The sequence below is a fragment of the Plectrocnemia conspersa genome, unplaced genomic scaffold, assembly GCF_051122295.1.
Source record: "Plectrocnemia conspersa isolate PC_06_02 unplaced genomic scaffold, ASM5112229v1 ptg000005l, whole genome shotgun sequence".
Taxonomy (NCBI): domain Eukaryota; kingdom Metazoa; phylum Arthropoda; class Insecta; order Trichoptera; family Polycentropodidae; genus Plectrocnemia; species Plectrocnemia conspersa.
In genome coordinates this window covers 687,094-710,473 of record NW_028277169.1, presented here as the reverse complement: position 1 = coordinate 710,473, position 23,380 = coordinate 687,094, and the positions used below count along the sequence as shown (strand labels likewise).

The following is a 23,380-nucleotide window of genomic DNA, read 5'->3' as shown; positions in this document are numbered from 1 at the left end:
ACACAGTGATAGATGAATTCAAAACACCGCTCACTGCACATGTCAACACCAAAGCATTAGACACAAACGTCACACATGAAACAAAAACAGGTACAAAACGGCGCATACGCTTACCAGCAAGATTTTTGGTTTAAGTAATCTCGCCCACAAACAATTATTCACCACACTTTCTTATCCTTGTTAGATTCTCAATTCTTATGCATATTTTTGTTAGTTTTAATTAAGTATGTGTAGATTATAAGTTTGTGATCGTGTATAGACTAATTAAGTACTAAATAACATGTATATCGAATTATAAATAAAATTCTGGCAAGGGGGTCCGTGGCGTCGTTCTGACAGTTCCCAGTGTTGCCACACCACCGCTCAACTTGTGAAGCGGGTGGTTTTTTAACAACTGGTAATATATACATTCTTCCCCTCTCTCTCGCCTTGACTACGGTCTAACACCCCGCGTCCCCGCCACCTCTCCAAAAAAGGTCGTTTTAATAAAATAGCCCTTAAAAACCACATGTGCTACAAAACTATATAAAGTACAGTTGCCGGCGACTAGTCAACAGTGCGTAATGAGCCTATATATTGGGGCAACTGGCTAGTCACCTGTGCATTGCCGCTACGCAGCGACTCGCTAGTTGCTCGGGCGATTCGGCAAACGTGTGCGAAAACAGCCATTTAAAACTATATAAAGTACAGTCGCTGGCATTTAGTCACGCGGCGACTAGTCGACAGTGCGTAGAGTTCTCACTTTTGCATTAACATCTTTGTTTGTTTGTCATTTGTAGGAAAGTAATTATCTGTTACAGGATTTTTATCAGTTAGATTAGGAAAATCTAGGTAAACCTAATCTGGGATGATTAATCGAAAATATAAAAGAAATACCCAGGACTTTCAGGTCTAATAATTATTATCTATTCTCATACTCATCTATAGTGCTGGTCTATTTTAAAGGTAAAATATTGTAACCTTTTACTTTCGAATAAACTCACATTCCACGTAGCGATATTCATAGCTGAGAGATTCTTCGCATCCACTGATGAAGATCTGCCAGAATATCGAGAACCAATTTGTTTGGTCCATCAGCCATAAACTAGGAGAATATTATTGTGGCGTTGAGAATTCAACTTTACCTCAGGTACAATAACCGCTCGTATTATATTATTTACATAAATAAATATTTTCAGGGAAATGAAACACGATTGTATTTTTTTTACAGTTTTAAGTATTTCAATATATTCCATTCATTACAACAAGTATTAAATTAGTCGTAAAACATATTCAGATTAAACAGACACAGTTATAATTCATATTATACACTCGGTACATAATATGCAAATATATACATTTATGTATGTAAGTATGTGTACATTACGATACAAAATATACATGATTATGCATCGTACATTGTGTATCGTATATGATTATTAACACAATATATAATATAAATTCAAACTGTTATATTATAAATCATTAGAACAAATCAATCGACCGTGAAAGGTTATGAGAAGACCGATATATAAGGACTAAAAACAAATTGTAAATTATCACCTATGATATTTAATCAAATCCAAGTTTAAAATTATTATAAAGTAGTACAGCGAATATAGTGGAAATAAATATATTTATGTTAAAATTGTAAGCTTTATTTCATGGATATATAGTTATTTATATATATATATATAAATATATATATATATATATATATATATATATATATATATATATATATATATATATATATATATATATATATATATATATATATATATATATATATATATAAATACATATTACATTATATATTTTTGTAGCAAATAGAATAAAACAAGGAATACATTATTTTTTCATATAATACATCCGCGGTTCTCATGTCTATCGTACACATACAATCGTTTTCGCATACATACAAGCCCAAACACACATTCATACATATAAATTTTCAATCTCGTTGCTCATAGGAAAATATTCGAAGCAACCAAATAAAAGAGATTTAAGCTCATTTCAATATGCTACTTGGTATTTTTATTTTATCAATAAGATTTTTTCTTGAGATTAATTTTTTTGAGAAATGTACCTTTTTAAACCATTTTAACAGTCTTATAATGGTTTTATCGTAAATTTATATTAGGTTTATACAGAGCGCTTGATATACAAAAAAATATATGTAGGTGAGCAGTGCATCGACTTTAATATTTTTTTGCAATGTATCTCATGTACAATTTTAAATAGTTTTTCAGTATTCACGAATCCCACGTCACAAAAAAGACTTTCTGAGAAACTGAGATTATGCGACCAAGCGAATTTTACGCAATATAGCATCATTTTATTCCAAAAAAATTGGGCTGCGTTGATTATTCACAAAAAATATTAGATTCTTGCACTTGTACGCGATTATATCGTTAAATTTAAGTATACATAAGATTATAAAATACGAAAGTTATATGTGCAATCAGTATATTTATGGTTACTTATTACATAACTATGCTTATAATTTTTTTGGTGACCAGAGAAGGACGGTTGGCATTAAAGATTACGAAAGAAACTCTACTGTGTCATACATAGCCTTACAGACATACGCTTAGTTTTACAAACACACGCACAAGTATATATATATACTATATATATATATATAAATATATATATATATATATATATATATATATATATATATATATATATATTTATATATATATATATATATATAAATATTTATATATATATATATTTATATATATATATATATATATATATATATATATATATATATATATATATATATATATATATATATATATATATATATATATATATATATATATATATATATATATATATATATATATATATATATATATATATATATATATATATATATATATATATATATATATATATATATATAGCGTACACCGATAACAGGCGTACATATTATAACTATTTTTTTTACAAAAAACATTTCGCTCGGGATGTGAATGTAACATATTGTTTTCATAATAATTTATTTAAAATAATGACAATTTAAAGTAATAGGAATGTCTTAAAACTATTTAACGTTTATTAAATCAGTTCGTCTCCTAAGATGAAGAGTAGCAGAATCTTCAAAACGTCAGACACTCACAAAAAGTAAGATCAATGTGTATATTTGAAAGAAGAGATAGTATTATTAAATATGTAAGCTATGATATAAGGTGCAAAATAACTAAAACTATGGCACGAGATAAAATTTAAGCAATGATATGTTTTAATGTAGAATTATTTATTTGTTCATTACGAAAAATGATCATATTAAAACATATGTAAATATCATTTTACAAAGTAAAATTAGGTAAAGTAAAATATATATATATATATATATATATATATATATATATATATATATATATATATATATATATATATATATATATATATATATATATATATATATATAGTTAAATAATGACAAAAAAATAAAAATAGAAATAATTAAATATATATTTAGGAATGATTATAATCCAATCAAGACATGACTTTTATTTAAGTTAAATCACAGTATTATGATATACATATAGGGTCGTTTCTGCCTATAGTGCAAATGGAGCAGATATATCAGGGCAGTAGCTAGGGGGTAATGTGTTGCGCCTTTTTTTACTCGTTTCATTTTTACCGACGTTTTGACCTTCCATTTCGTGGGCACTATCTTCGGTAAAGTTAAGTTACTGTGTTGAATTCCGTCAAAAATATCAACAATGCTATATATTGTATATACTAAGCTTATTAAAAGTAGCATGTTTTCTTCAAATTTTTGACGTAATTCAACACGTTACTTGAGATTAGTGGGTTTGCGTAACGCGCCTTTTCATATTTACATCTCGTTTGATGACGTTTCAACAACAATGTTAAAGACATTATTTAGGGCGTAGTCTTGACCTTAACAACGGAAATATAATAAATCACAAGATCGAATCAAAGACTGCGGCGGCTGAGGTAAGGTCTAGCAAGCGCCTTAGATAGTAACATAAACATCTGTGGTCAATAAACGAGGCGTGAGTAAAGAAAGTCACGATACGCAAATCTTCACATCGCAAAAAGCCAAGTCCGTCAAAAATTTAAACAAAAATAACATATAAATAAGTGATTTAGGGCAGTAGTGTTGTTGAAACGGACCTATATATATTAAATGTATTTAATAATATGAATATATTTTACGAAAAATTTATTTTATTTTTTAAAATATATAATTCACTATTTTGGGCGTTTAGAGTTTAAAATTCAGACTTGCAACGGTAATAATGTGTGTGTGTATAAATATATATATATATATATATATATATATATATATATATATATATATATATATAAATATATATATATATATATATATATATATATATATTTATATATGTATATATACATATACATATACATATACATATATCGCAATGACCAAGCTTAAAGCTTCTTCCCTTAATATCGCAGCTCGCATGCATCTTTTTTTAATTATTAATTCAATTATTATTTGTATTCGAATATTTTTCTACAGCAATGACTCGGCTATGTAGCGGAAGTCTAGCTTAAATAGAATTATACTAAAAATCCATTTTTTCACCACTATACAGTTAAAATACTATTCGCTTCGCGTTATGATTAGACAGTCTCAAATGAAGCGACGGACAAACAATTTTCTGGAGAATAAGAATAAGAACCTCGTGCTTTTTAAGTAATATTTATAATATTATACACACATACCGAATATAATAAATGCGATAGGAAAGACTTGAGATGATTGTGACAGTATGTATGAGGATACGGTAGATTTTGCCACTCCATTCGGCAGTGAGTCAATTTAATATGATGAAGATACCGTATATATGTACAATACAATAAGTAGAGATCAATGAATAATTTGCAAAGTTTCGTATCATATTATTAATTTTATTTATCTGTTTATTTTTGCAAATTTTTCCTTGACGTCTAATAATAAGAAAAAATCACTAGTACATATATGATACATATGTATATCAGATCCAAGTAAACTTTACATCACAAGCGACATTCTCGTCGGTCATTGACTGTGTTGTATTTCTGATATACATATATGTATATACACACATTCACACATACATAATTTATTTTTAAATTATATATTATAGCGTCATATCAAAACTGCACTTAAAACAGTGCATTTATTTTCAATGGAGTAGCAATATATTTGTATATATGTATATATTAAGTATATAACGCTGAAATTTGCTTCGAAACTGACCCACGAGATGACTTGGAAGATTGTCACTTTGTTGTAATTGAAATTGTTGACGTTTAAAAGTAAATCACTGTCTTTAAATTATACACTTTTACGATTGTCTTTAGTGGTAAGTTATTTTACGGAACATAGAGTCCAAAGCCATTATCGTCATCTAACGGGATTAAAGGTCAAAAAAATTTGAAGTCGTTTTTCAGGCCTTGGACGGGAGACGCACAGGCATATAAAGGCCTGAAGTTTCACACGACTGCGATTATTATATTATCAATTTTAATCGTCAGATATTTTATACTACTGTAGTTAACTGCATGCTAATATTTATAAAATCGTTATTTTTTATTAAATATAAACTAATGGTTCAGTTGAAGAATTCAATAATTAAGATTATTTATTAGTAAATAGTAATGAATTTCTATTTTTTTTACTCCTTCTCGATCTAATAAACGTAGAAGCTTTAACTGCAAATATTTCAATGTTAATACGATTAATAGCTAGCGGTAGTAAAATTGGTTTTATTTATATTTTTATGATGTATTTATTATCTAAAAAATAAATCCAATTGCCGTGGCGCCCCCCTGCAATCGGTGCCCCCAGGTATTGCCCTGGTAGCCTAACCTATCGACACAGCTACAGTATATATGTTTTCAATCTGGTGAAGCTGCGTGCATATTCAAAAAAATATAACTCAATTCAGTTATTTTAGCTACAAGTTTTCAATTATGCCCTGCCATCAGTTATCATACGTATCTTTGCACATGAATCACATTTTCAGCAATCAAAGGGACATAAACACCTTTCGCTCTAACTTATGCGCATAAGAAGTTTACTAAGTAACTTACAATTAACGTTTATGTATATTATGGTATCACCAATGATTTCGATAAATTTACAAAATATACATCATCGAGAATTTCAATAAATTTATCAATTTACACTTTACGATAAATATTATATTGGTACAGCGGATAGAAGAATTATATTTTTTCAAAATTTTATCTAATATATCTGAAAGAAAAAAATGCTGAGCTGATTAAATTTTCTTCTTCGATTAGAAGAAATAGTGATTTTTATTATTTTAACTTTAAGTGCTATTTTTTTGATAAAAAAAATTGGGGCGGCTTCAAATGTTGCATAAAACATTTACATTCAATATACAAATTTTATAAACAAGCATTATAATACATTGAAATACAAAACTTTTAAATAGTACATAATATTTGTGAAAATACGGTGTAACCATTAAGGCTCTGTAATGCAGGTCTATAGTTGCAAAAAATAAAATATTTTTGGAATCAGAATAATAAGATTATTTTGGAATAATTAATAATCAGGGTTTGCCTTTAGCTATGATATTAAAAATAGCGTATGTCAGTCAGGCTTATATTATATTAGATTGACATTGATAACAATAACAAAAATATATTTTTTAAGGAAAAGCCTAACTTTGAATTTAATACAAATAAGTACAAATACTACAACGATTTCTAAAAATGCAACGCAACGATTTAAATCAAATATAACTATCGTAATTCTAATCTGAAATTTTCATTTCAATCTTATAGCTACAACTACGTTTTACAACAATTGCTTTCTTGTCTGATTCGCCTCAGTGTAATCACCGGCGAATTTTCATTAACATAATTCTAAAGTAATTTTTTTATAATATCTTCACCACATTTTACTGGACCAAAACAGGGACACATAGAGACGTATTTAGTTAGGCGCAGCACCAAAATTGTACCCAGAGTCACTCATAGGCAATTTCCCCCGCTATTTAAAAAGTGCCACCAAAATAAAGGCCACAATATACAATAATAACTTTCAAGAACTTTCGGTGCATCAACTTTCACGCCTTAACGAACGATATGCAACTAGACGCGTTGGTCTTTCATTTATAACGTTTTTATTAATTTACTTTTGCAAAAGAAATTAAATTTGTTAATAGATTCTCTCTTTATTTCAACTCTGTACACGTCTTAAATTTTAATAAAATATGTCTCATCGTTAAAAATTAATATATATATATATATATATATATATATATATATATATATATATATATATATATATATATATATATATATATCAGGGATGGTCACTAGGACTTAAAAATAGGCTAGCAATTTTTTACCCAGTATTCCGCGGTATATCAGAAAATTGAAGGCTGCCGGTAACCTGGACATCCCTGTAGGATATATAATATATATTCAACTAAGCTGCGCATGCGCGGGCCCGCAGTATTTTAAAAAATATCATTAAAGATAAAATTAATTGCGCTTTATATATATACTATGTATATTCAATGCTCAAACATTAAAAATTATCTTTTACTCGACTTCTTGGAATGATGGATTGTTTGAACACAGAAGCAAACCTGGTCGAGTTTTGAGACCTCAATATCTAATGAAATTCACAAATTGCGCAAATTGCGCGGCCTAAATTTTCACCATTTTTTAGTCATTCAAAACTAAAAGTTATAAATTGAATTTAAATAAAATTAATGAAAAAATTGATGCGTAAGCTTATGGCTTCTATTATACAGCTAATCCGTTTATAAAATAAACAAGTGCATCAAAGGAGTTTTTATTCCACAAAATAGTAATTGCAATAATTATCTTATGCCGCTAGGGGCGCAAAATTTTGTTTGTCCAAAGACTCTGCCTACGATTTGTTAACACACCAGAAGATACTATTTTTTTTTATTATTTTACTAACTACTTACTTAAGAATCATTGAAAGTTATACTTATAATTTAAAATATCCAGCAACGTGTGAATATGATTTTACAACAAACAAGGAGAGAGCGCGTGTGTGTGTTATTGCCGTAATATCTCTTATCGGAAAGTACAGCGTTTTTTTAAAACATTTATTCTACGTTGTTTACATAATACACTATTTAATTTATTCAGATTATTTAAAAAAATCTTTGATGCGTTTGATAGAATAGTGAAAACAAACGTTTGCTAGTTAAAGTATTTTTACTATTTTTTTTAAAATTTTGTTTTAAAATAAAATTATTGAGCACAGAGATTTGTCACAGCAGATAAAATTTTCCTCAATTTTATTTAAGTATTAAAAAAACGACTAAACCATAGTTTAATTTTTACGAGATACATTTTTAATATTAAACGTATTGATCAGCATTTTTGTTATAAATATTAAAGTTTCGTATATATAAATATATATATATATATATATATATATATATATATATATATATATATATATATATATATATATATATATATATATATATATATATATATATATATATATATATATATATATATATATATATATATAAAAGGGGGGTGCAATTAGGCCGCTCAACTGATGGCTTAAAATGCTCTTTTGGCAATTTTTCGCACAGAGAACCAATATTTATATATTGTACACAACAAACGCATATATAAACACCAGGGGTTTCAACAGAATGGCCGCGTTTCATATTAAAAAAAACAAATCTCAATGGGACCGCGTAGAGATTTGTCGCTAAGCGGCCGCACTTGAAAGCCTCTGATGTATATGTACGGATTTTCTAAGAATCGCAATCACACCGTGGGTCATCATAGTGGTTTATGATCGCATATCGGATACTGAATTTGTACCGTTCATACGTCAATCAAAACACACTATATGCCAATCAATCACGCCGTCTCTCATTCACGCATAATAACTAGTTAATTAATGTTCAATCTAAACGACCATATTTTAGCGAATATGATATATAAAAATCGTTTATAACAGCCCTTTTGCGCCTATCAAGACAAAACGAGTCTTCTCTCGTGTAATTCTTTCTACGAGAGGAGGCGAATGGTGTTTATTTATATTTAATATTAATTTTTAAATCGTTTTGATGTTTGTAATTTTACTCGATTAATACGTAACGAGACAAAACAGTGAGCGATTATATACATATGTAAAAATGATGTTTCAATATAGTTTTAACTGCTCACTCTTCTATCTCATTCCATATAAGATGACATTGCGAGAGTGATGCAAACACCAAAAGTAAAAAACGGCTTATAATTATGTACATGGTTCGAGGGGATTCACGATGTTGTCGTTTTAAACGGCTCGCTCCGCGCGTGAAGGTGACCAGCTGGTTGGTGTCGAAACGTTGCGGTCGAATCCGTTTTAAATGATAACATCACACGTTGTTTTTTTCAATAGTTCACATATTTACAACACACAGAATAAGTTTTTGTGTTACTTTCGTTTTGCATGTAGTATATTTAAAAAAAGGTAGGGAGCACACAGATGTTTGGCGAGCAACGACGATGCTTAGAAGGGCGTGCGACCAGCGGGCTGTCGCTCTGGTGATCTTCTCTGTAGATATTACGATGTTGGCAAAAGTATGAAACTGCATGCGGACCGCAGTCCAGCGATGCAGTCCAACTTTGAACGAACCCTTTGGCAGCAGAGTAAGTTGACCAGCTTCGAAGCCCACTGCAGAGACACAGTCCTTCCAACTGTAGAAAAAAGAAAATACGAACGTCATTTTATTGCGTATTTTTTTGGAAAACTTCTTGGCCACTGGTATGGAGGCTGTGAAAACGGATCAGGCTGAGAAGATAATGAAGAAGAATAATTCAATTACAACGATTCTTATGGATGTTATGAAAAGAGGTACTTAATATTCTGATGCATTTTTTTAGTGTACGTGTTTGTTCAATCATTAAAAATGAAATAAACAGGAACAAAGTGCTTATGTAACTAATTTATTATTTACGATATCTTTGCTTTAAAAATCTTTTTTGAGTTTCAATATTCATCTCCGCAAATATTTATTTAAAAAAAAGCTAAAAGATGCTGGTAAGCAATATACAGTTATAGACAGATATTTAGCATAATTATTACTTGATTCAGTGAGAACAATTAAATTTTATAGTAATTGTTTTTTCAAATTTAGGAGAAAATTTTAATTAGTGAAAGTCGTTGTTAAGCAAATACCATAAAAATAAAAAAAATATGTTGGAATTTATAAAATTTAGTTTTGCAAAATGGATTTTTTAAAGATTTTTTATATATTAAAGCATATGGATGCAAAGCTCTAAAATATTATATTTAATTAAATGACGAAAAATAAATATTTTCAATAAACACATATTAATAATAAAAATTGAAATACTCACGCGAATCAATACAGTACTTAATTTAAAGTATTTGTAAGATTTTTTTATTTTCAAAGCCTTCATACGACTGCGTGATCAATTTAAAACTAATTAGACTAAAATTAAATAGCTTAAACCTAGTAAATAAATCGCGTAAAAATACATAACTAATAAATTCGCTTCGTATATATTTTTTTATGAAATTAAAAACGCTTTTGCATGCATATATAATAATTTAGAATCGCTGTACATTTTATTATACGCTGGTTAGCAAACATATATGTAAAATATTATAATAATAAAAAAAATCTTATGCTAACTTACAAATATATTAATTTTATAATATTCTTACCGTGTCGAGTAGTTATTTTTTAATACTTCTAGTATTGTGAGGATTTGCGAAGAGAAATTTTACGATATTTACAGCCAAGCCACTTCCTTATTAAGTTGAAGCGAAATAAGAATTCGAAACAGTGATGCAGTTTACATTTTTGTGTTGATTCGTCATCATCATCATAATCCAATTCGACGGTGCGTCTTATCTAAAATTAAGAATCGACATTTAGTATAAAATATGGCAAGAAATAAACTCAAAGCTTTTTAAACATCAGGACTTTTCCGAGGATTCTACGGAGTTTTAAAATGTCAATTTTGTTCGAAAGTTGAGTCTTATTAAAATTGAAGCATTGAGTGTAGGAATAACAATAAAAGCGTAATAAACAAAATTATATCAGTCCTATAATTACATTTCGTATGTGAGGTTGTTAGATCCCGGGTAATTAGCTAAGAGCATTTGGAGCTTTAATAAATGCAAATGCTATTGTATTACCAAACAAGTTGAATGAGAAATGATAAGTGCGAGGTTGCTAAATTTTCAAAAAAAATAAAAAAATCTTTGTAATCAACCGTCGCAGCGAGAATGGACGAGCAAGATATCTCACTCTTGTGCATATATAATGAGCTTCCATTCGGAATTCGCTTCTATCGGTACTTCATATATAACATTAATTTAATATATTCGACATAGGACATAAAAGAGTTGATCTCAATCGACAATCGACTGAAACTGACTAGACGTTCTTCGACGTATTCTTTGTTAATATGTACGTACTTGTTTCTTTGAGCTGTTTTAAGACGCAATTTAAAAGCTAGTTGTATTTATAAATTAAACCGATGTTGCCGGTCGCTTCTCTTGATATCTTGATAAAGAATTGGCCTGATTTAGAAATCTGAAAATACTTGTATAGAGTCGATCTAAGCCTATTTTGTTAGTAATTGCTTTTATGTGATTAATTTGATTTGATGTAAGTAAATTGCCCGACATCTGGTGGGTTAGTTTATGTTGAGTTGTTTTTGGGGCGATGTCGACAATCTCGATTTTCGGCTGCGAGCTTTATAGTGCCATAGAGAGTCGCGATCGCTTCCCTTATTCTTGCCCGTCAGCGCTTGAGAACGCTTTTTTTTACATGAACCATTCAGCTTCTCAACAAGCTTGTTTATTATTCATTTTCGGCAGTATCTACAAGGAGCTGGAAAAATTGTGTGTGCACCATATTGCTTTTTTATTTGTATTTAAAGTTTAATTGTATAATTGAGCCATTGATTAGGGCAAGTCCATTTTGTTAAAAAAAAGTTAAAATAAATAAATATTTTTTTCTATTTTTTTTATTACAATTAAATTCTTGAAAACAGGAAATCAAAGTTTTTATAAAATCATTTCTTTTAAAAGTGAGGTAAGTTCATTGAGCCTTATTAAAAACATGTATTTTATTATTGAAAAAAATTATTGAAAATAAAAAAAGTCTATTACTGCTTACTAATATTTTTAAATTAGTTCAAACGCAAACCATTAATTATCCAACAATAACATAATATGGGCTTGCCCCACTTTCAAAATCATCGGCCCTATAATGACCACCATGACGCACTACAAAACATATTTTACCGTATGTGTTCCCCTTCTGAGATTATATCTGCTTGGGAATCATCAGTACAGTAAATTAGATTTTCAAACATAAACTTTTTATAATAAACATAAGTATTAATAAAAATATAATAACCTTTTTTTTGTTCTATTTGTTATTATAAGTTGAATTTAAAAAATAATTATGTATGTATATAGGAATATCCCGAGAATTCTCGGAAAATTATATCCCGCTCCCAATTCTCATTTTATTGCTAATTTTAAATACTCACGGAGCCAGACGACGATATCAGAAAGTTTTCCGGTCCCACTTCGTTGTCGGAGTATTTCATGTCATCACTGTATTCGTCGTATTTGAAGGAAGTGTTTGGTTTTAAATAAAAATCGTCGAATCTCTGGTAAGAACTAGACGGTTGGTAAACATCGATTGCGTTGCTCATGTCATTTTCTGCGGCTCCGGTTTGTTGATTTTTAGCGCCTGGCAATAAATCAGCATTATCACACGTGTAATGGGTGAATTGGCGGTGAGATGAATGTATGCGAAATCAAAATATAAGCTTAAGAACTAAAATCATCGGTATGGATAAAAAAAGACTCGTTTCGCGGGCAGCGCAAGTAACATGATTAAGCATTACTTAATAATATTCGCCTTATATGTGTATTATTATGGGTTATGAACGGATGCTTACTTAGTAGTCAGACGTCAGTTTCGATACTGACGGGGTTAGTGATGGGTTTGAAGTTGGCGTTGAAGTGAGTGTTCAGATTGTTCTGGCGCACGTTGTTGGCTATCTTGCGGCAGGGGTCGTTGGCACCACCGGTTAGCATGAATCCATCCTCGATCTCCATTATGTCGGAGGCTGAGTCACTCATCGAAGACTTCTTCAGGTATTGGCCTGAAAAATGCAGCAAAACAACTTTAGGTATCGAAAGAGAAAACGCTGTTAAAGTGTGCAATAGGAATTTTGAGGTAAGGTACGATAATCTGTAATTTACAACTTGACCCTTTAAAGCTAAAGCTAGATGAAATATATTCAATGAACCATTAATAAACTAATGAAAAAAATCTATAAATGTACGACAATAAAATAGCTAGAAATATGAGATTTGTATATAATATTGTTCCTAAGTGGTTAGCTTTCGTAATGAAAATATTTATAAAAATGATAATTGTTCACAATTTAGATTGCGTAAAAATTCGATATTATTGTGTAAATAAGTTAACGATTAAGAGTAAAAATAACTACCATCGAATGAGTTTACGTGATAAGTATTTTTTGACTTAGATTTTACCATTGAGTATTTGTGAAACATTTGATAAAAAAATCAATATGGACAACGTTTATGAAGTTGTATACTTGCTAAAGAAGCGCGTCAAATGGACCAATCGACACAATCTGAATTTCTTTAGATTGAGAAAGAGTGACACTCCCTGATGGGAGTAAAATAAATGTATACGAATCAGATGAAGTGCATTCAGCTGGCAGGGAAAAATGTCTCCTGGCAACTGTGCGAAATCCAGAGAGCTGAATAATATGAAGGTGCTTCTTATATTTCGGAGTGGAAGGTATCTACTTAATCGTACCGATAATTGCTCTGAATTTTTTTATCCTTTTTATGAAAAACACATGAACGTAAATTTAGACTGAGCACCCTCTCATTGGGCAAAAATATTTTATTTAAAAATGAGATTAAAATAATAATGCTTGATTAATATATTTCAGAATACAAGGAAATATGTGAAAAACTCTTGAACTGGCCTAGAATACTTCTTAATTAAGCCGATAGAATATCTTTGGCGCATAATTTAATTCAACTAGAAAACAAAAATTTAAAGAAGTGAAAAAAGGTACACCGTTCTAAGAAAAGCCGCGTAAAAATTTATCAATCTTATACAAACTCATGGGATATGTTCAGGGCTAAAAAAAATGCGTAAAAAATAGTATGAAGTTTATACGTTAAAAAAATATGGTGTTGTTATTTATTTATATGCCTATACATAATAAGTAGTGATGAAAAAATTGATGTGTACATTATTATTTTATACAGATTTTTCGCTGCTAACAAGATTAAAAGATTTTAAAAATAATAACTATAATTATTGTTTGTTTAACTCGTGATTGTATTTATAAAATAAAATTATAGACAACCTTTTTTTTCTCAAAAATATGTTTTGTAAAACAGCGTTAGATTAAAACCAAACCAAATTAGACCACGAACTAGTTGAATCATTGATTATTTTTTTTCCCGCTAGATTTAATTTTTCAGTCTCTATATTTCGCCAAAATATTTTTGCCATCATCAGGATTTTAATTCGCACTTTCACTTGATTTTTATGTCAAAAACATTTTAATGTACAATTGAACACTACTGCACTATCTGCTCCGTGCATAGGAGCGTATTGAAAAAAATATTCGATAGTTAAATTATATATAGCACGTTAACTGTTTATATCATAAATTGTTTATTTTTATACGCGATATAATAAGATCAAAATCTCCTGATGATGCCAAAAATATTTTGGCGAAATATAGAGAAAGAAAATACAATAAAAAATGCGGTCTAAAACACGTATGTAATTATAATAATTTTGAAATATATATTATTTTTAAAATTAATGTGATTTTATTGTTTAAGTTTTTACAAATACGTTACTTAGTTAAATTAAATTAAATTTTATAAACATATTCGAAAATTAATTAACTTGTTATTCCTTTACTTTAGTAACAATATAACGTAAAAATAATAAAACACAAGATTAAATCAAAGATGTCTATGGCGGATGAGATAACGTCAAAATTTCGCCCAAGATGATGACCACGAAATCACGTCGGCAAACGAGATGCTAGTAAGAAAAAGCGCGATACGAAAGCCCTCACATCTCAAACAGCTAAATATATATGTATATAATCTTAATTACAATAGCAATTTTTTTAATAAACATAATGATAATGATGTGATTGATTGAGTTATTGGAATATATTTTTTAATTATTACGTATAATGACAAATAAACAATTCGTCTGCTTCGAAAATAGCTAAAAAAATAATGAGGTATTATATAATCAGACCTTAGATAATATGTAGTTATTTTTTACAATAATTTATGTGTATTAAATGTTTTTTTAATAAATAAAAAAATATCGAAATCAGGGTGTAAATAATATAAAAAATATTATTTTTTGTAAATTATCTTATTAAATATGAAATAACATGCTTTTTTTTTATCTATTTGTTTTTTACTCAACCATATTTTTTATATATACATATGCACTACAAATAAATAACCATAAATATAACTAAAATAATATTAAATTAAAAACAAATTTACAATATATTCACAGTAACATTAAATAATAAACTATTTATTTTTATTAAATTCATGCTAAATATACGCAATAAAAATAATCAAAATAATATTAATTTTACTTCAAAAAAACATTCTCAAAAATAAAAATAACAAAATGCCAATTTTAAAATATATATTTGATTTTAAAATATATTTTTATGAAATGCATCTATTTAATATTAAATAATACATAATTAGTGATGTTCTAGAAATGATACTATTTTATATTTATTAACAGTGGTGTATGAGTTTGAAATATAGTTTTAGATTTAAGCTCAAATATCTAGTACAAATACATAGATTCAATATATTTTTTTAAAATATGTGGGATTGAATTGAATGTAATTAAAATGTGTATGTTTTTTTTTGTAAAAATACATATTAGTAAAAGATATTTGTGCTAAAATCTATAATGAGTGTTGATTTCGTCAACAATTCATTGCCTTAATACAAAGTTGAGGCGACCGTTTGACACTCAAAAGAAGAAAACGACGTTTATCAAAACCACTTAATTTAAAACTTCTCTATAAGAAGTATAGAAAAATTTAATTTTGTAGTTTTAGAGTTATTAACAGTTTTGAGCTACACCCTAAGAGAGTGAATGTTATTTTGGACGCGTAAATTAACTCATTGATTTAAAAAAAAAAACATTTTTTGTTATTTATTTGGGTTTTTTGAGAAGTAATATATCGGCTAATCGTTAGCCAGTCTGACTCGGAATTTTATTTTAAAATGGCGTCTATTTAAAACATTAAAACAAGTAATGAGGGCAAAAATTACAATAAAAAAATCCTAAAGAAAAAAGTAAAGAAGTTAATATTTATTATAATTGAACATTTATATACAGAAATCTATAATTGCGGCTTTTACTGGATACAATTTATTATTATTTGGATTTAAAACGAGAGTGTAAGCTATTTGAGGATCCAGTGCTGGATGTACAATGAAATATTTTTGTAACGTGAATTCATTATTCAAATACGAAACGAAAGGGAGTAAGTTATTTAAGGATCCAAGGCTGCATGAACAATGTAGACTTTTTTTCAATCTTGATCTAATATTAATGTTTTTGCGGAAGTACTAAAATATGTGATTTGATATTTGTACGATTATTTATAAAGCATTGTTTTTGTTAAAAGTGATTTAATACAATTATATATTAAAAATATAACTTTTTAATATTTTAAGAAATTCGTCCTAAACAACAATATAGATATATTGAAAAGCAAAAAAAATATGTCTAAAACATGTTATTTTGAGATTGACCTAAACTATCTTAAAATATCAGCTTGCATTTGTTAAGATTGGGAATAAGTTTCTTGCTTTCAACGATCTGCTCTCTTTTTTAACACCAGTTCTAAACGCGTACTAAAACGATATTATTACTAACGAGTGACAAATTCACCACACTATTTTGCCTGTAATTGTTAGAAACAGAAACAAGTTGACGATGAATATTTGCGGTATTTTCGCATTTCTAATTTTAAAACATTTTATTGTGAAATATGGCCTTAAACGTTATGATTTTAAATAAAATTAAAAATACTACCAACTAGTCATGACACCGAACAGCAAGCAGCACATCGACGACACGTAGACTAGAGAGCGTTGCATTGGCCGTTTTTGTTTTTAGGTAGTGATTTTTGAATACGTACATTTGGGCAACTCACCTAGGGTCCCCGGTAAGTACGGGCAACTGGTCACGTGGTTGAAGTTCTGAGACTGCATCTCCTCCTGGTCGGTCTCACGGTGGTAGAAATAGTTAAAGTTGCTCACGATGACAGGCACGGGTAGGGCGATGGTCAACACACCGGCAATAGCGCAGAGGGAACCGACAATCTTACCCCAAACACCCACAGGGCTGTAAGAAAAAAAAACTTGAGAATACATTTCGAAGCAGAAAATCTTTGCTCCCCCAAGAAATAATATGATAAAAAAAATAAGATATATATGTACATATGAAATTCTAATTTTCGTTAGTTGTTGTGTGTTCCAGATTAAGAGACTCAAGACTTTTCACTATATTTTTTAATTTGTTTATGATTAACACAATTTCAATTATTGTTAGGATACTTTTTTATCGAACTAATTAACTAAGAAAAAAAATATATGATTTTTTTTACAAAATGGCATGGGAAAAAAATCTTAGAAAAAAGTGCGTAGCACAAAAAATGTTCAGAAGCTAAATCTGTATCTAAATAAAATATAAAAAAAATAGTTTTTCGTTTTAAAACAAGTTTTATATTAAAATTGATGGGACCCCCCATGTGAGCTTTTATTCAACTTGCCATATAGTTAGCGCTGTTATTTCATTTGTTTTAAAGATTAAGAGTTGAATTTTGTTATAGAATAGAGCTCTTGTTAACCCTTATAATAATGGCTAAAAAATAAGTTATCTCAATAAAATAGTTTTTTGCTTCGAAACAAGTTAGTATTTATAAGTCGATCGCCCCCCCCCCCCCATACAAACGTTTATAAGACTTGCATTGACTAGTGAATTATTTTTTTGTAACAATATAGAAATATTAAGCACTCCTATAATATTTGATAACAAAATAAAATAAAAAATGTTAAGAAGATAAACCTGCATCGAAATAAAATATATAAAAAAATAGTTTTTTGCTTCAAAACAAGCTATATATTTGATTGATCGGACCCCCATACAAGTTTGTATACTGTATGGATGAGCACTGAGTATTAAAATGTTTCTTTAAAGACACAGTTTGATGTAAGTATTTTATATCTGACGAAGAGAAGAAAAAAACAAATAAATTTTAGACTGTTTTGGCAATAGATAATAAAAAATATGCAAATATATTCACTTAAATTATTCTAGATTACACTTCTTTATATTTTACAGCCATATTTGGGCCATTCTAATAACACTGAGCAATGTAAAATAAATTTATAAATAATAAATTTAGCAGTGTAATATAATATGCAGATCTGATCTAGCTATCATAATATAACGAAATAATCTCTCTTGTTCATTTAAAGATCAAACGCAATTTTGCATACATTTGTACATAAGAAAATACAAATTTATTATCTATTTCACTTATTATTTTAAAAAAAAAGTCGTACTAAGATATGAATCTCTAGAGTTGTATTATAGAACTAACAGTTATATACTGGATTATATATACATGTCTTCTCAAGGGTTAAGTTTATTTTAAATCGTATGCGATGTTATGTCATAAATAATGAGACATCGGTGATTATAGTCTAGATAAATTTTAATGACAATTTGTAAAGAAAATAATCGTTCTATATATAATATATTGCAAAGTACTAAAAATATTTTTAAATTTATGATTGATAATAATATATAGAATTATACTCATTTAAAACTAAAATTAGGGCACTTAAATCATAGTGACTATTGTACAATATAATATATCAGATTCATTCTCAACACAGCCATATCCAAATATAGAAGAGTCAAAAAAATAAGTTTGATTTTGAAAATTCGCATAAATCTGTTTACTTACGTCATATCTCCATATCCAACGGTCGTCATGGTGACTACGGCCCACCAGAATGCGTCAGGAATAGATTTGAAGAATGAATTCTCACTTCCAGCTTCAGCAAAGTAGACGGCCGAAGAGAAGAGTACCACACCTGTAAATTAATGCAAGTATGATTAGTTTTCAATTTAATGCAGTCTTCGCATCAGTCAACGAGATACTGTAAAGTCTAAAATATAATCTTAATGGTTTCATCGGTAATTAAGTGTACAATTACTTAAAAGCTCGTTTGTGATGTAAATACGTAATTAATATAAAATATTTCATCGGAAGTACAATTTTAGATATAAATATAGGAGTTAATATATTTTATAATCTGCATCAGAAGTAATATACAACTTTTTAGTTTCATGTCTAAATAGCATATTTTTTCTTACTACCGTAATAGGTGTTGAGTAAAACCTTTTCGTTATGTAGTATATTTATTATAGTATTAACTCATTTTCTGCTCAAATGTTTTATCACCATAATTTCATTAGAGGTTTGCTATAAATCGTAAACTTAATAGTACATATCAGTTAAATAGAACCAAATATGAACTAAAGCTTTACTTATGCATTTATAAAAAAATATATGATTTATTAAAAGATTAGCCACTAATTCAATTGTTAAAACCAAGTTGTAAGTATGACGGGTACAGACAAGCGCGTAGTTAGAATCGGCACTCTGATTTTTCAAACGCATAATAAATTATTAAACGACACTCTTGAGTTTGATGTCGCTGCCATTTACAGCCAATTTATTAGATAAATACTATGATACAAATGTATATTCTATAAGAAAAATCTATTTCCATCACATTTGTATATGTTTATATCAGTGCTGATATAAAAATATATTCACTGTATTCAATATAATAGGACTAAGATAAATATTGATATAATCACTCACCGATGAACAAGAAGAAAATAAGTAGCCCGAGCTCGCGCATCGAGGCCTTGAGCGTGCGCCCCAAGATCTGTAGCCCTTTGGAATGACGAGAGAGTTTGAAGATCCTGAACACTCTGACCAGCCGGATGACTCTCAGGATAGCCAAGCTCATCGCCTGGTTGGTGGACTTGTCCTGAGGGCTCACGGGCGCCTTCGGCAGATTCATCGTGTCCTCCTCCTCGGCCACTACGGTAGCCAAGGTGATGAAGTACGGTATGATGGCAATGATGTCAATGATGTTCATGACGTCACGGAAGAAGTTGAGCTTGTTGGGACACGCTAAGAAGCGCACGGTGAGCTCGAACGTGAACCATATGATGCAGATGGTCTCTATGAGGAAGAACGGATCGGTGATGTCGGGCACCTCGTCTTCCTCGATCTTGGTACCGTTCGTCGTGGTATTGAACACCTTATAGTGCTTGAACTCTGGCAGTGTCTCCAGACAAAAGATGACGATAGATAACAAAATAACGAAGACGGATATGATGGCTACGACTCGGGCCGCTTGAGAGCTCTCCGGATATTCGAACAGCAGCCACACCTTGCGCTGGTTCTCATTGCTCGGCAACGGCTTCTCTTCCTCTTTGATGAATCCTTCGTCCTCCCTGAAACGAAACAAATACACATATCAATCAAATGCATTCAAGCTTTAAAAGTTATGCCATTCATCTGTGGAGATATTGAAAAGATGCACAAATCTAAACCACGCCTTTTTTGTTAAAAAATTTAAGCTCTTGTTGTTGATATATTTTCTATAAAATGTAGTGAAATATAAACATTTAACAAAGCCTATACATTACAAATAGGCGTTTCTTTAATATTATGTATTTACTATACGGTCCGTCAGGACACTGATAACATTGATTTTTGCCATGATCTCTATTTTTACTGTATTTTCCATGAGCTTTCTCAGTGTTGCTCGAATTTCATGCCCAATGTTCAGTTTTAAGGCTTGAATGGTCTGAAGCTTGTTTACGTAAACATGCTCTTTCAAGTATTCAAAAATCAGGTGTCTTAAATCTGGTGAGCATGGCTTTTTGTTTGTCCATTTTAAAGAAATTTCTTTCAAACAGATATTATAGCAAGTTATTGCTCTTTTAAAAAAACATCAGACAATCGTTTTTTTATTTTTTTTTGATAAGTATTGAGACTGATGTCCGAGTTCAGACAGTTTGCGTGTGTGGCGAAGCTCGGTCGGATCTGTCCTGGTGTCCATCAGACATATCTGTGCGTGTCTGCTTAGCTTAGCCAGCAGTTTTGTTTATTAACAAACGCAATCAAGTGAAAATGAGCTTCATCACTCATGAAGAATTATTGTTTTGTCTGGCATAATTTTGGAGTCAAAGGGAATATTTAAGGCGATTTTCTCGATCCATTTGATTCAATTCTAACACTAATTGAATTTTATATGGTAAGAGGTGCAGATTTATAACTTAAAAAATATTTGCAGTGATGTTCTGGATAACACAAGCTATGATGTTGATGTTGTTGTATTTTCAGCAAGACTATCCTTCACACGTCGATATGCAATACGAGCTTCAAAATTGACTGTTGTTTTATAAAAAAATAAGTCGAGCACTTTCGTTCATTGCTCCGTAGTCAAACTTTCCATGATTAATTGTAAGGGTTCACTTAAGGTTATTATTTGAAAAAAACAAAACAAAGCTACCTAATTAATAAGTTATAAATTGTTTACAGAGGTTCGTGACTTCTGCGCCACCATTTATATGTTTACTTTTAATGAAAATTATTGTTTCTTAACACTTTGTAATTCAATTAATTTAAGCATTTATTTAGAAAACCATTCGACGTCCATTAACGGATTATTTTATTCAATGATTTTCTCATTATTCAAAAAAAAGTTAAACTCCATTTATACTTTCAACAAATTTTTTAAGTGCTTTTGCTTAACTTAGACACCGTACAATGTTTTACTTACCATTTCATAAAAATATTTTCTTGTGTGATAATGTATGTAAAAATGTAATGCATTATAAAATAGCCCTAAAAGTATGTATAAAATGTAATTTTTTCAGGCCTCGAAAAAATTTTGGAACCCAGCCTCGCAAAAGTTCATGCCAGCCCTGTCACGCGGAAATGATGAACAAGAAAACTTTTAATTCACATTATCAGAGCAAACTATAAAAAGTAATAATATCGAGTGTTCCGGCGAGATTCTCATCCTCACGTACTAGGTTTGCATGTATGCATAAATATGTATGCGATTAAAAACTTGGGAACGGCCTTAGTTCGTTGGAAAATGAGCTTCTATTCAAGTGTGATATGGATGTTAAAATAGGAAATACCCGGAGCGGTGCTTTTACAGCGGCGCCAAACCGTTCGGTATGCGTTCCGAACATTGCGATAGAATGGGAAATCCAATTCTCATTCCTATAGACGAGAATCACATTCGGGCCAATTTAGAATTGAACGATGATTAGGCAGTGTTTGACATTATGCACGAACGTGCCCGACACGAAAATACCTCCTCCACTGCCAACCGACGTCTGAAATCTTCAGAGGTAATGAACAGTTGGTATTGAATAAATTATTACTCATATGTTTTTATTCAAAATAAAAAAAAAACGTTATTCGGGGATTGAAAGTTATGTTGTAACAATACATACTCACAAGTGTAATTGTTAACTAGCAAATTATAAATATTAAAAATTGTAAATACATATATTTTGTTGTGTTATTTTTTTTATTCGCAGTCAGATTTGTATTTCTAATTTTTTTTATGGTGGTACTGTTAGTCAGGGGACCGTAAGTTAATAATGTATTTAACAATTAAAAAAATTAAAAATAATTTTGGAAAATTTTAATGTTGACTGTATCTGTTGTTGAGACGTCGTTACATCTACAAAAAGTCATTGCTTGGTGTGATTTATGGGCTTGTGAAATCATTGGTCCATATTTATTTAAAAACAATATACAATTACAGAGTTTTTCGTTCCACAATTAAATGGCATTAATGTGGAAAAGCTTTAGTTTCAACAAGACGATGCAACATGCCACACAACTACAATCAATTTATTAAAGGAAACATTCGATGAGCGCATAATTTCGCGTAATGAACATGTGAATTAGCTGTGATTTAACACCTTTGAATTATTTTCTGCGGGATAATGAAATCGCTAGTCTACGCCGATAAATCAGAGACGATGGACGATTTAGAAGCCAACATTCGCCGCGCTATTGTCGATATACGGTCTCAGCTGCTCGAAAATTGGACTTTATATGAGTCAGCCGCGGCACCCATATTTAAACACTAATCTAATGGCATAAAATTATTTAAAAA

The 23,380-nt window shown here is 29.6% G+C and overlaps 1 protein-coding gene across 3 annotated transcripts in view; it reads right to left on the bottom strand.

The window, feature by feature from the left end:
- Positions 1–9,076: 9,076 nt before the first annotated feature.
- Positions 9,077–23,380, bottom strand: part of Sh (Potassium voltage-gated channel protein Shaker) — a 344,440-nt gene continuing 330,136 nt past the window's right edge. The window contains exons 5-11 of one of the 3 annotated variants that reach the window (XM_088185505.1): positions 20,041–20,684; positions 19,114–19,243; positions 17,293–17,483; positions 12,964–13,170; positions 12,547–12,752; positions 10,703–10,892; positions 9,077–9,708 (exon numbers count right to left, since the gene is read on the bottom strand). In XM_088185505.1, the coding sequence (XP_088041631.1) occupies positions 12,971–13,170; positions 17,293–17,483; positions 19,114–19,243; positions 20,041–20,684 (1,165 nt within the window). In that variant the 3' untranslated portion in view covers positions 9,077–9,708; positions 10,703–10,892; positions 12,547–12,752; positions 12,964–12,970. Of the gene's footprint in view, positions 9,709–10,702; positions 10,893–12,546; positions 12,753–12,963; positions 13,171–17,277; positions 17,484–19,113; positions 19,244–20,040; positions 20,685–23,380 lie in introns of all 3 variants that reach the window. The other 2 variants (XM_088185506.1, XM_088185507.1) reach the window with 2 other exon arrangements.